Source organism: Physeter macrocephalus, chromosome 16 (genome assembly GCF_002837175.3).
Source record: "Physeter macrocephalus isolate SW-GA chromosome 16, ASM283717v5, whole genome shotgun sequence".
Taxonomy (NCBI): Eukaryota; Metazoa; Chordata; class Mammalia; order Artiodactyla; family Physeteridae; genus Physeter; species Physeter macrocephalus.
The window spans coordinates 4,877,455-4,892,084 of record NC_041229.1 but is presented as its reverse complement, the minus strand read 5'-3'; the positions used below and the strand labels follow the sequence as shown (position 1 = coordinate 4,892,084).

The 14,630-nt window shown below is 47.4% G+C and overlaps 1 protein-coding gene and 2 long non-coding RNA genes across 5 annotated transcripts in view; 1 reads left to right on the top strand and 2 right to left on the bottom strand.

Annotated features, from left to right (window-relative positions):
- The window catches only part of BARX2 (BARX homeobox 2), a 74,153-nt gene extending 65,039 nt beyond the window's left edge, over positions 1–9,114 (top strand). For both annotated transcript variants that reach the window (XM_055091427.1, XM_007115452.4), the window contains one exon: positions 8,123–9,114. In XM_055091427.1, coding sequence (XP_054947402.1) covers positions 8,123–8,389 — 267 coding nt within the window. In that variant the 3' untranslated portion in view covers positions 8,390–9,114. The remainder of the gene's footprint in view (positions 1–8,122) is intronic.
- On the bottom strand, positions 163–6,864 carry LOC114487983 (uncharacterized). Of its 2 annotated transcripts, none has more exons than XR_008619566.1 (3): positions 5,540–6,864; positions 2,197–2,951; positions 163–1,975 (listed from the first exon to the last, which is right to left on the bottom strand). It is a non-coding gene; the product is annotated as an uncharacterized lncRNA (long non-coding RNA). The 2 variants fall into 2 exon arrangements; XR_008619565.1 differs by having other exon boundaries at positions 2,197–5,647; positions 6,056–6,864.
- LOC114487984 (uncharacterized) overlaps positions 8,747–14,630 on the bottom strand; it is a 90,400-nt gene continuing 84,516 nt past the window's right edge. Inside the window, exon 3 of the long non-coding RNA XR_003683587.2 lies at positions 8,747–8,828. This is a non-coding gene — a long non-coding RNA (uncharacterized lncRNA). The remainder of the gene's footprint in view (positions 8,829–14,630) is intronic.

Here is a 14,630-nt window from a genome sequence, read left to right as displayed (position 1 = left end):
GCACATCCTCGCTGGATACCACTGGCCGCCTACCCTCTCAGGAGCTCAGGCCTGCCTGCATGACGTTCTAATTTGCTAAGCCATCTGTTCACAAGCCATGTTTCCTGGTGTCTCAAGGGCTGGAATATGAATTTTTTTTTTTTTTTTTTTTCTGTACGCGGGCCTCTCACTGTTGTGGCCTCTCCCGTCGCGGAGCACAGGCTCAGCGGCCACGGCTCACGGGCCCAGCCGCTCCGCGGCATGTGGGATCTTCCCAGACCAGGGCACGAACCCGTGTCCCCTGCATCGGCAGGCGGACCCTCAACTACTGCGCCACCAGGGAAGCCCTGGAATATGAATTTTTTTCCCAATTACCAAATAACTAAGGTCCCCCTACCACCTGGTTTTCAGAAAAAAAAAAGTTAATCAGTATTTTTTGATTGATAATAGGTAATAGATTTTGAGTTTTCTCAATTTTGTTTCTGTCCAATTTTTTTTTCTGAAAACTTTAGTTCTTGCTAGCAAGGAGAAGACTAAATAATAAATAAATTGCAAATGAATATTAATGGAAATGGGAAGAAAGCCACCAAGGCAGCATTTATTATATCCCTAGAAAAAAAATTCTTGGGCAAATTTCATCATTTCCTCTGGGGAGACCTGCCCCTGAGGTGGGAGGATTTTCAGATGGAGGCGGCCTGGCCCATGAATGCTCCCCCCAGTGAGGTGGCAATGCCAGACACATGTACAAACACACATATATTGCATGCATCAACAGATACGTATTCAGTGTCTCTTGTGAACCACGCCTCGTCCTAGGCACTATAGGAAGTCATGGAACAACATAGAGCCCTGTCTTCGTGGAATTTATGATCCAGTTGAAGAAGCAAGGTCCAGGAAGCAGCAAAGGAGCACATTGTAATTAAGTGCCGGTTGTTTATTTATAGATTTAGAACCCCATAAGAGTCCAGAGGAGAGGTATTGGGACAGGTTGCAGGGAGAAGGTGAAATTGAAGGATAAGTAAGATTCAATTAAATATATTGTTGCTCCCCAACTTCTAGAATGCTAAGACACCCATGAAACCTTTTGGGGGATTGATCTCTAAGGGAACCGGATTTGGGAGCTGGAAACACTGGGCCATGTTCCCAGGCGTGCCCCTCCCTGGCTGGTTTTGGGCAAGTCTCGTCACTGCTTTCTGTGCAAGTTCCACCACCCATCTCCTTCCCTGTCTGTCATTATCATCAAAATCAACGTCTCCTGAGTGGCAGAGTCATTTTTAAGTTGGTTATCAGCGATCTTTTCATGCGTCAGACGGTGAACGAACTGACAGCCTGCCATCTGTGCCGGCGTCGCCCGGTGCCCGTGGGGGACACGTGTGCCTCTGCCTCTGACGTCACCTGTTTTCCACCAGCCACTGCGCTGCTGGTGCAGCCGTGGGCCGGGTGTCGATGGTTATCAATGTCGTATGAAACAAAATGGAAGTAACTTCGCACATTTAACTTCAGAGAGCAGCATTCCACAGGCCAACCGGATTCGGGTCCCTTTGGGAAACAAGACTCCATTTCATTTCATCTCGTGAGCACTTACCTTCGTAAGACACCAACCCATCCATTAAAAAATAAAATTCAAAGAAGGTACTCAGTCACGTGGGGGAGACAGACCTGTAAGCCGCTCATTATTCAGAGTGACCAGGCCAACAGGGGAAGGATTGACAAGGTTCAGAATCAGTAGAGAAGGGAGGGCTTCCCAGAAGAAGTGCCATCTAAACTGGGTTTAGTGGATGAACAGACACGTGCCAGGTGAAAGTGGGAAGGGTGTCACCGGAGTACATGGGGCGCAGAAAGGACCTCAGAACGGCTGGAGTGAAGCTGAGAGCGAAGTGGCTTGGGTGTGGGTCACATCCTTACTCCTCCAGGACAGCAAGGCATTGTTGGCGTCCTGATTGATTGCTTCACAGTTTCTCCTGGTAAAACTCTTTCAAGGCTGTCTCTGCAGTGACTGGGGAAGAAAAGGATAATTGAGTAAGAAAGATGTCTCAAGGCAAGTCACCTCATCGGAACTGGAAAAAGATTAGCGCTTGCTTCTCAGTTATTTGCACCCTGCCAAGGACAGCGCTGCCAGAACCAAGATAGCATCTCTGACTAGTTTTTACCAGTCAACATGTGTGACCTATAGCAGGTTAGGAAAATGTGATCTTGTACATTCGGTGGGATGCTCACCCTCCATGCCGCCTCTGCTTGGCTTTTGTTCCAGTAGGGTCCACTGGGCTTTGCGGCGGACCGGAAGTACCTCATTATTCGGTGGTATTTTTCAGCTCCAAAGTACAGTTCTGTTCCGTGAGAGGGTCCAGATGGGCGGAACCTTCCTCTCCTAGTCACGGAACTGGGTGGGCCACATACCACATGCGTTGTCATCTTTCTCACCGAAAGCTTCCAGCTAGTCAACAGCTCCGGGAAACTGCTACCAGCTGCTACCCATGTCATCGTGGGCAGGTGACTTAACCTCTGCGTGCCTGTTTCTTCATCATTAAATGCCTGACGTCCACCTGATAGGGATGTGGATGAGGTAACTGAGCCAATCCCTGTAGGACTCGGAACAGTGCCTACCCCATAGGATACGGCCAAGAAATGGTAGCTGTTGTTCTTGTTCTTCTTATTTTTTTAGAATTATTTACCTATCCACAAAATTCATGTCTCCAGAAAATGTAAACTTTTGGAGGCCAGGAGAGATATAACCCGAAAATGAACTCTGTAGGCTGCCGGGACTCTGGTTAAGACAGTCCTGGGCGTTTGTGCGCCCTCATTCCCCGCCCGTCAGCGCCTTAGCATTCAGGCTTGAATTGAGTGGAACATCCCATCTACAGGCGGAAAATCTGCTAAACGGTGTGCTGGGGGAGAGAACCCTACTGGAGACTGCGAACTTCTCAGCTTTGGGGAAATATTGTCAGTTACATGGCTCTTACCGTTCCATAGAGCTGCAGATAAAGACAGAGAAAAAGGGGCAAAAAAAGCACTGGGTTAATGAGTCCATGGCCTAGGATCTGCTGGGAGATCGGGTAAGTGCAGATAAATATTGGAGTCAGAAATATCAGCTGCAGGGACTTCCCTGGTGGTCCAGTGGTAAAGAATCCGCCTTACAATGCAGGGGACATGGGTTTGATCCCTGGTCAGGGAACTAAGATCCCACATGCCACGGGGCAACTAAGCCCTTGCGCCACAACTACTGAGCTCGTGCGCCTCAGCTCGAGTCCGCTTGCTGCAAACTGCAGAGCCCACGTGCCCTGGAGCCTGTGCGCCACGACTAGAGAAGAGAAACCCTGCACGCCGCAACTAGAGAGAAGCCCGCGCACCACAATGAACTATCCCGCATGCCTCAACGAAGATGCCGCGTGCCGCAACTAAGACCCAATGCAGCCAAAAAGTAAATAATTATAATAAAAAGAAATATCAGCTTCACATTGTACATATTCCTTGCACATTACATACATGCAATGAAATACTGATAAGCATGTTAGGTTCAGGGGACGTCCGTGGCGGTCCAGTGGTTAGGACTCCGTGCTTCCACTGCAGGAGGCATGGGTTCAATCCCTGGTTGGGGAACTAAGATGCCACGTGTTGTGCAGCACGGCCAAAAAATTTAAAAAAAAAGAGTGTTAGATTCAAATGATCAGGGTTTTGTGTTCATATTCCAGCTCTGCCTTAGGTTGCTTTTCCACCATGACAAACCACTCTGTCTGCTCAGTTTCCTGCCTGAAAAATGGGAGAGGTAGAAGGTTCCTCTCTGACATCCAGGCTCTCTAATCAAAGTGCCTGTCCCCCAGCCACCTGTGCCCACCCGGAAGGACGGAGAGGCCTGGTCCTGACATCCTCAGCAGGAGGACATGGAAGAATCTAGTTTTAGAGTTCAAAGGAGGCTGCCAGAGGGTCTGGCTAATAAAAGTAGATGGTGTGCTGTTTTTCCCAGAGGTGTGTGACCTCACCAGCAAGGGGTTGTCTGGCCTCTCTGGACCAAGGGGACTACATGGGCTCTGGGGATGCCTGGGGAGGAGGGGTCCTGGGAGAAGGGCCGCAGGGTGCACGCGAGTGTGTAGCTGCTGGTGTGGGGTGGTTGTGAGATCACTGTGTGTCGCGGGTATGCTCAGAGGCAGGGGCCAGAGGTCAAGTGTGGAAAGCAGCCAAGAGGGTAGTTATCTCCTAATTATTGCTTGTGCTGAAATGTTCTATTCCATTTAGAAAATGGTCTGATGGTTTTTATTTTTTTTTCCTGCTGTAGGAAAACAGCCAGGTGGGGTCTAGCCAAGCTGTGTAGGTGGTGTTCTCTAATTGCTGGGCTGGACTTTCTTTTGCCAATTAGGCGGTTTCCTTAGAGCTGCCCTTTTATAACTTGATTACTACATGGAGCAACTCAATTGTGTATAAACTCCTTTATACCCAGTGGGGCTGCTTTCAACATGTCAATTTCATCTCGGCACATCTGGGCGCTTTCAACAGCCTGTGCTCAGACAAATCAAAATCAGATACTGACTTATATGAAAAGGAATGTAGGGACATCTTCTGCCCAGAGATTGATTCTGTCAGCATCTATATCTTGTTAGAGGTCCCCTTCACATCTCTGTGTTAGCTGTTTGGGTTGAAAGTACAGTGGCTGAGCAGATGCCCAGCTAAAAGGAGGCTTTTATTGAGAACTTACGATTTTCCTCACACCATATACAAAAGTTAACTCAAAATGAATCATAAACCTAAATGTAAACAATAAACTATAAAACTCTTTCTTAGAAGAAAATGTTTACTCTTTGAGTGAATGTTTATGACCTTGGGTTAGGCAAAACCTTCTTAGACGTGACACCAAAAGCACAAGCAACAATAACAACAATAAAATTATACTTCATCAAAATTAAAAACTTTTGTGCTGTAAAGGACATCATCAAGAAAGTGAAAAAGGAACACAAAACGGGAGAACATCTTTGCAAATCTTCTGATAAGGGACTTTTTCATCCAAAGTATATAGAGAACACATAACTCAGTAATAAAAAAAGACAACCACATTTTTAAATGGGCAAAGGATTTGAATAGATATATCTCCAAGGAGGATATACAGCTGGCCCATAAGCACATGAAAAAAATGCTCAGCTTCGTTAGTTGTCGGTGATGTACAAATTTAAAACACAATACAACGTCACACCCACTAGGATGGCTAGAATCAAAAAGACATAATAACAAGTGTTGGCAAGGATGAGGAGAACTGGAACCCTCATATACTGCTGATTGGAATGGAACACGGGGCAACTGCTTTGGAAAACAGTCTGGAAATTCCTCCAAAGGTTAAACACGGAGTTACCATTTGACCCAGCAATTCCACTTCTGGTCATACCCTCAAAAGAAGTGAAAGCAGGGACGGAAACAGGTGTATATATATGTACACCCGCGTTCACAGCAGCAATACTCACAATATTCAAAAGGTAGAAGCAATCTAAGTGGCCATCAGCCGATGAATGGATAAGCAGATTGTGGTATATCCATACAATGGATATTATTTGGCCAAAAAAAGGAATGAAATACTCACACATGCCACAACATGGATGAACCTTGGAAACATAAGTCAGAGAAGCCAGTCACACAGGACAACATGTTGTATGTTTCCCTTCATATGAAATGTCCAGGACAGGCAAATCTGTAAAAACAGAAAGCAGATTCATGGTTGCCTAGGGCTGGGGGGCAGGGGAGAAATGCGGAGTGGCTGCTAACGGGTATGGGCTTTCTTTCTGGGGGTGATGAAAATGTTCTAAAATTGGATTCTGATGAGAGCTGCACAATTCTGTGACTATACAAAAAATCACTAAGTTGTGCACTATAAATGAATGAAATGTGTGGTATGTGAATTATATCTCAATAAAGCTTTTTTAAAAAAAATTTATGGTTTATCAAGTTACTACATTCATTCTTACAGTTCAGCACCCAGAGGTCTTCCGCTGCTCTTAGAGGAAAGAGATGTAGTCAGTAAATATTTAACAACTGCATAGAAAGTTAGTTGGAAGTTAGATGCTCGGAGCACAGAGCAAGGAATAGATGCAGGATTTACCTTCAAAGAGCTTCTGTTCAAATGAGGAAGCTAAGATGACAAAAGGTGTGTAGGTAGCGAAAATACATCCCACTCCTGATTATCTGTGCTAATCCAGGTCCTCCTGAAGCCCTTCTCACGAGCTGCCCAGGTCAATAGCTACACCAGCCAGAGTTCAGAGCCAGTGGAAGAAGGAGTGCCTGTTATAACCCAAAGTAATAAAAACATTTTAAAAAGTATCCCTGCCTACCTCATGGGACTCTTAATGTAAGTCACGAATTGGGATAATAAATGTGCAAGTCATTTGCAATCAGTAAAGGCCATTGGGTTATCATTATTTTGCTTACTTTATATCTTTCTTCAATTCTATGGAAAGGCCTGTTGAGAAAGGTTAGTTCATTCGATGACAGTCGTTGAACGCCTGCTGTGTGCAGGGACTGGGTGGGAGGGACAGGCAAGTAAACATGCAGTGACAGACGTATCTGAAAAGTGCTCTGATAGGATGCTCATAGGGCATTTAACTTAGACTTGGGAGGTCCGGTCAGGCTCCCAGGAGAGGCACTGTCTCAGTGGAGTCACCCAGGCAAGGAGGGTGGGAGGCAGATTCTGGAACACTCAGGAACACTTCTGGCCCTTACCCCACATTACCTGTTGGTTCTCCTCACCATCGCCCTGTGCAGGGAAGTATGCTTATCCCCATTTTACAGATTAGGAGACTGAGGCTCAGAGTCTTTTTTTTTTTTTTTTTTTTTTTTTTTTTGCGGTACGCGGGCCTCTCACTGTTGTGGCCTCTCCCGTTGCGGAGCACAGGCTCCGGACGCGCAGGCCCAGCGGCCACGGCTCACGGGCCCAGCCGCTCCGCAGCACGTGGGATCCTCCCCTCTCACTGTTGTGGCCTCTCCCGTTGCGGAGCACAGGCTCCGGACGCGCAGGCCCAGCGGCCACGGCTCACGGGCCCAGCCGCTCCGCAGCATGTGGGAATCCTCCCGGACCGGGGCACGAACCCGCGTCCCCTGCATCGGCAGGCGGACTCTAAACCACTGCGCCACCAGGGAAGCCTGGCTCAGAGTCTTTAAAGGACTCTCCCAGAGAGAAAGTGGATAAGGCGCACAGTTAGAATTTAATCTAGTTATTCCACTTCCAAAGCTAGAACACTCTCTTCTGTGCGCTACTGCCTCTTTGAACACTACAAAACCATGTTTCATGACGTCTTATTTTTCTGATATCAGAAATACTTATACATGATCATTGTTGAAAAATTAGAAAGTACAGAAAAAAGAATGAAAAAATTTTAAATTATCCATGATCCTGAGACTACAAACAGGGTGGTGTGCAGTTGTCTAGCCACCAAATTAAATTATGCTGGTTTAGAACCCGTTTTTCACAAAAATATATTAATAATATTTCCCATGTTGTTATACATTCTCCTATAAAATGACTGTAATGGTTTTCAAGTGTTCTCTCTTTGCCATATACTATAATTATGTATTCAATCATATGGTGGAAGCCTTAAGAGTATGGTTTTTTGCTGTTATAACCGATTTTTGCTATTATAACCAATTTTATGATGAACATTTTTGCACATCAATCATTGTCCCAATCTTTGATGACTTCCTTAGGCTAAATTGTTAGAAATGGAATTTCTGTGTCAAAGGGTATGAACATTTTCAGACTTTTGATTTGCAGTCTCAGATTGTCTTTTGAAAAAGCTGTACCAATTACACTTTTACACTAGCATATGCGTGTTTATTTTCCTGTTTGCTACAAATATTGTCTTTTCCTTATAACTTGTCAACTTATCACATTCATATTTTAATTTTCATTTCCTTCCCTGTCGTTGAAGTTGGATTTTTTCATGTGCTTATGATCATAGTATTTAATACCAATAGAAGTGATATCGACTAAAAGTGCATTGAGTCGTTCATGAATGAAGCTGTCTTTGTAGACTGCAGGTGACCCGTGGAGAATACGTTTTGCCATAACTTGTGACTTCACTGCTGGGAAGGAGTGGTTTAGAGGCCTTGGGGGTGGGAAAGTGGAGGAAGGGAGTTATTTCTTAGGTTTGATGACTGTTTTTCTCCCACGTAGGTTCTTAAAGGTGGACAGGAAGCGCCCACAAAACCCAAAGGTCGTCCCAAGAAGAACTCCATCCCCACATCAGAGGAGATTGAAGCTGAAGAGAAGTTGAACAGCCAGGCCCAGAGCAAGGAGCCCTGGGAGCCCTCCCAGGGCCAGGAGGGGCTCCGTGACACGCAGGAACCAAAAGTGCACGGTGTCCCCGTACAGGTGGCTGAGCCCCTAGGCCAGCCCCAGGAGTTGCCAGTAGCTTCTTCGGAACCCCCGCCATCAAGCTAAAATAAAACTCCTGGGGGGACTGGGAAGGGGGAGACTGGGAAGAAGGGAAAGAGAGAATGCGGGGAGAAGGGAAAGAGAGAATGCGGGGAGACCAGGGAGAGGAAAGCTTCTGAGAGCCAGTAACTTGTGGGGAGAAGACCACCACCGGCCGCCTCCCTCCTGCCCGCAGATCTCACCTCGAGACTTTGAGGAAGACTTGCTGGCTTTGGCCTGCTCTTCCTGAAAGGCTGCTTTAGCCACGGATGCCCTCGACTAAGGGACACAGTGCCTTGGAACTGCCGACTCCAGCTGGGCTGATGCCGTGGGGCTGTCCGGGTCCAAGCCCCCCCAGTGTGGTAGAGGATGCTCCAGCCAGCCTCTGGACAGCCAGCCGTCAAAGCAGAGCGGGATGGAGGAGGGGGCGGCATGCCCAGGTTCCTTGCTGACTGAGCACTTATTTCTGTAGTTTTAAAAGAGAATTTAATGTTTTTGGTTGTTTTTTTTTGGCGGGAGGGGGGGTTGGTGAGGGTGGGCAAATAAGAGTTGGGGGAAGGGAGTTCTGAGTTAATAGAATAAAGTTTGTTTGAAGACACGTGTGCCTTTGTATCCATTGTAAGGTGGTCAGGTGACCCAGGAACTGATAAACCTTGTTTTTCTTGCTTCATTAAGTTTTCATCCCTGAAGCTGCAATGCAGATATGTTAAGATAACTTTTATTTTTTAATTAAAAATAAATCTTTCAAAAAAGGATTGGGTGTATTCTTTCTTCTGGGGAGTATATTTAGCCCTTCTTTCTTTTTAAATCTATTTTTTAATTGAAGTATAGTTGATTTACAGTGTTGTGTTAATTTCTGCTTTATAGCAAAGTAACTCAGTTATACATATATATACATTCTTTTTCATATTCTTTTCCATTATGGTTTATCACAGGATATTGAATCAGATGAATGGATAAAGAAGATGTGGTACATATATACAACGGAGTACTACTTAACCCTTCTTGAATATGTCCTATGGAAAGAGAGACCCAGAGATGGCCTGGCTCCCTGGGCTTTAATTTCCCCAGAAGGAACAAGTAAGATTAGGCCAGGCCCTCTGGCGTCCGAGTGCAGAGCAAATGGAAACAGCACGAGAGAAATGGGAGCAGGGCCTCTGCCCCTCTCACCTCCCACCGTCTCCTGCCCAAGGGGGCTCTGTTGTAGCCACTTTACATGGTGAGCTTCCAGCTTTAAAAAAGTGTTTTACTTTTTCAAAGAGACAATAAATTCATAGGTTTCAAAAGTCAAGCTATATGAAAAGAAGTCTTGCTTCCCTCCCCGCCTCTCCACCCAATGCCCCCATCCCCTACAGGGAACCGTTTTTACTGGTTCTTGTGTATTCTTCTATAGTAAGTAGCCATTTGAATGATGGGCTCTACAACTTTTAACAAAAGAAAAACTGAGAACTACTTGGCTAGATGTGCTCTGTGGTTTTAAACTTAAAATCATGTCCTACTTTTAATAAGACCAGGAAAGAGGAGGGTTCCAGGCTTCCGAAAGAGAGAACTCTGACTCTGCTTCTTGCCTGACTATCCTGCAGATGGACGGGCCTGAGGCCTGATCTCACGGGGGCTGTCTGTGTCACCGTTCCCCTGACATGTTCACGTCTGATGTCCTACAGGGCAGAGTGCCCCTTTTATGGACCCCCAGTTATTAATTAGTAACTCCCGATTGTGGGCTGGGGAAATATAAACTGACTTTAATAATTGCCTCAACTAGGAAGTAAAGCCTGTCACTAGTTCTGTAAAACAAATCATATATTCTTTTCAGGAAGTTAAATGGGAATGATCTGCTTGTTTTTAGTAATCTGGCTTCCTGCTTCCCTCCATTTACATGGACAGTGACTTCAATTTCTTTACTTTTTGACGTTTTTATATCTTTTATTAGTGCTAAAAATTTCAGGTACTGTGGTGACTATTCAGGGTGGCTTTTGTTTAAAATTTAAATATCAAAAACTCATAAGCCTGAGAGCTTATAACATACAACTCCTTTGGACAGGAATGGATTGAAGCCTAGTGACTATAATTTCGACTTTGCTAAGGCAGCACCTTCCTTCCCCTGGCTGTTGAGATCAACAAAGAGAAAGCAGTCTCTTTCTTACTCTGCGAATACACCAAGGAGGTGAGGGTCTGGCGTCCGAGAACGAGTCTGTGTAGCCCACCCCAGCTGTCGGCAGGGCTTCTTGCTCCGTGCCTGCAGAAAGCTCCCTCACCTGCAGCCCACCCCACACACGGCTTTATGATCCACCCACCAGGTGGTGTCACCGCGGCCAAAGCAAGCAGGTGAGTCTGTGCCAGCTTATTCTCCCTCCTGAGGAACTGTTCCGTCCTGCTCTCCCACCGTTTTCTTAGGCTGGTGTTTGCTCTCTGGGTCTGGACTCTCACACTGTCCTTCTCTTAGGTGTCTGACGGTGACTGCCATTGCACAGGTAGAGATGTGCATACACACACTCGGTTTTCCCCAGCCTGGTTCTGGGCCCTGTATCTGACTTCCAGCCCTGGGTTCCTGGCCTCTCATCTTTGGTATTGTTTCTTGGCCCTAAGGGTTCAAGGGATGAGTGGGGAGTTGAAGAGCCTGGATTATCTTTCCTCCTGTTTTGGAAGCCCCGAGCCCAAGGTCACCTCCGCTGACGAGCCCTGGGCTTACCCTCCAGCCACAGCTCGGCAGAGCACAGACCCGTAGATCAAAGACGGGTCTAAGCGAGGCCTTTCCGGCGCAGGTGGGCACTGATTTGGGGCCACGCCCTGCTCCTTCTCCACACCCATCTTTCCCTTTTCCCTCCAGTTCCCGAGCCCTGTGACCGGCACCCAGAAACCAGCTCCACAGGTTCCTACGGGGGACCATTTCCTCTCTTTTTCACCTTCTTTCTTGGAGGCCTCTGGACGTCTGTTCCCCTGCAGTCATCCACCTTCGAGGACCCCGCTGAACAAAAGCATTCTCTCCCTTCTCCGGCATCCAGGATGGTGACCCCTGAGGGTTCAGAGCCTTATTTTAGAGTCCAGTCACTTGCTGCCTTTTGTCTTCCAGAGGAAGGGAGACGGCCGAGGCAAACTGACCACCGAGGGAAGCTGACCACGCGACATCCCGGCCTCCCTGTGAGGATGGGACAGGCTCTCTTACAAGCGCTTTTAGCTGATGTTGCCCCTAAGGCTGCAAAATGGGCTGCTGCTTCCAGTTTTACAGGAAGCCCCATTCATCAGAGCGAGGTTCACCGTCTAACCCTGGGTCATGTAGCTGGTCGGGGGCCAGGCTGAAAACCAAGCCAGGGGGCCTGAGTCCCTGCAGAAGGTTTCGTGGTTAGCGTGCCCTCTCTCCCCCGCTGGAAACGGCCTTTGCCTTTTCAGCGGGTGGAAAAACGTCCACAACAGCCTGCTCCCTGCACTTAGCTTCGTCCTAAAGCAGGGGTTTGGAGGAGGCCTCCCTGCCTCTGTTCCACCGCCTGGATTCCTGGGGCAGGTCCCAGCCTCCCAGAGTGCCCAGGGCTGCTTGCCGAGCACTGCGTTCCTGTTCCGGGTCACGGCGCCCCCCTGATCGGCCTACACGCCCCTTCGCCACGGTCTACAAAGGTCTGCTGAGACAACACTCAGCCAGCTTGACTCAGACGATCCTCCCCAGTGGGTCTCATGCTGTGAGCTTCTGGCCCTCAAACTGGACCGGACAGATCTATCAGAAACCAGCCTTAACTGGGCTGGTTTCAGGTTTGTCTCAGAGACTGGTCGGTTCTAGAACCGTCTTAGAGAGGGGGCCTGGAGACCTCAGTGACCTCCCCTCAGAGTTGTTTATAGATTCCCCTGCCCTTCTCACCACCCTTCAACTTCGTTCCACCCAGCCTTGCCCCATGCCCTGGGCCGCGCCTGGGCTGCAGCTGGACTGCAGGGCACGAAGCTCTTTCCTCAAGAAGCTGTGCTCTGTCAGCCTGGTCGCGTGTTGCTGACTCAGCAGAAAATGAGCTGGGACTTCACAGCACCGGGTTAAAGACTGTCCCAGTGGCTTCCCCAGCAGCCCTGGTCAGCCTCTAGGCATTTGCCTGATCCACTGGCAATTTTCTGTAGGTGCTGCCTAAACCTTACCCCCATCCTACTTGAAGAGCAGGAAGTACTGGGGTTAGAAAGCTGAAATGTGCTTTGCACACACACACACAGCACACCTACTTCTCAGTATTTCTATGCACTGAATTACCTGTTTGCCTAGAGCACCGGGGGCTGCTGCTCTGTGTGTACACAAACCTCCCCTGCGATTCTCTCCTCTCCACCACCCTCACCGAGTGCTGCATCTTCCAGGCTTCTCCAGAGGCTTCTCCCTCCTCTTCTGATCCTTCAGTCCTGCTCTGTGAGGCTGCGCCCCAGCTGCTCTGTGCCCAGGAGACAATGCCCTCTCCCTGCCCACCCCGCTCCCGCTCCCTTACCCTCCTCAGCATGAGTTTGAAGCCACCTCTTCCTGTCCCTTCAACAACCTCACCTCTGCCCCAGTCTCACCTGTTCATTCCTCTCTCGCTGCTTCCTCTAAGTGCATCGTTTGTCAACACTGTGGTCCTGCCATACTTCCAAAGAGCACACGAATTTGTTTTGTTTCCCTGTTAGAATGTAAATTGCTCGAGGCTGTTTTTCAGAGTTTCTTTTTCTGCACGGAGACTCCCAAGGCACTTGGAGGATCTAGAGGCTCCTGGTGTCCTGCTGACACTGTTCCTGGCCCAGAGCTTCTGAGTTCTCAGCAGGAGGGAAGGTCCAGCTCTTGGCCATGAAGCAGCTCTCCCGGTCACTGACCCCTGTTAGGGCCTCGCTCGCTGGCTGCAGGGCTGGCGGTTGCCAGAATCTTCCAGAGACAAGAGAGAAGGCAGAGCAAAACACCTCTGTCGTCTGCAGAAACAGTCCCATCTGCCAAGGGAAGCAGTGTCAGGCCACTTCCCCAGGGGCAGAGGGTGGAGGGGGTGACGGGGAGCCCCAATTTGGTGGCCTGCAAGGCCAAGGGTCAGTTCACCCCCATCTTGGTAACTCTTTGGGGAGAAGGTGTTGATGGGGCTCTGAAGAAGATGCCCTCGGAAGATTCTCCTTCAAGGAGATCGCAGATGGGGTTGCAGCCAGCAGCTTGGGAAAAAGACGTATACAGAGGTGTTTGTCTAAAAGAGAATTAACATCCTATTTAGGGAATTCCGTGGTGGTTCAGCGGTTAGGACTCTGCGCTCTCACCACTGAGGGTGCAGGTTCAATCCCTGGTTGGGGAACGAAGATCTCACAAGCCACGCAAATAAAAATAAAGCCATGTGGCCAAAAATAAATAAATGTTTTATGCAACATAATTTTTTTAAGCTTTTTTAAAATTAAATTATTTTTTATACAACAGGTTCTTATTAGTTATCTATTTTATACATATTAGTGTATACATGTCAATTCCAATCTCCCAATTCATCCCACCACCACCCCCGCTTTCCCCCCTTTGTGTCCATACTTTTGGTCTCTACATCTGTGTCTCTATTTCTGTCTTGCAAACTGGTTCATCTGTGCCATTTTTCTAGATTCCACATATATGCATTAATATATGATATTTGTTTTTCTCTTTCTGACTTATTTCTCTCTGTATGACAGTCCCTAGGTCCATCCACATCTCTACAAATGACCCCATTTCGTTCCTTTTTATGGCTGAGTAATATTCCATTGTATATATGTACCACACCTTCTTTATCCATTCGTCTGTCGATGGGCATTTAGGTTGCTTCCATGACCTGGCTATTGTAAATAGTGCTGCAATGAACACTGGGGTGCATGTGTCTTTTTGAAACATGGTTTTCTCTGGGTATATGCCCAGTAGTGGGATTGCTGGGTCGTATGGCAGTTCTATTTTTAATTTTTTAAGGAACCTCAATACTGTTCTCCATAGTGGCTGTATCAATTTACATTCCCACCAACAGTGCAAGGGGGTTGCCTTTTCTCCACACCCTCTCCAGTATTTGTAGATTTTCGGATAATGAACATTCTATCCGGTGTGAGGTGATAACTCATTGTAGTTTTGATTTGCCTTTCTCTAATAATTAGTGATGTTGAGCATCTTTTCATGTGCCTCTTAGCCATCTGTATGTCTTCTTTGGAGAAATGTCTATTTAGGTCCTCTGCCCATTTTTTGATTGGGTTGTTGTTTTTTAAAATATTGAGCTGCATGAGCTGTTTATATATTTTGGAGATTAATCCTTTGTCCGTTGATTCGTTTGCAAATATTTTCTCCCATTCTGAA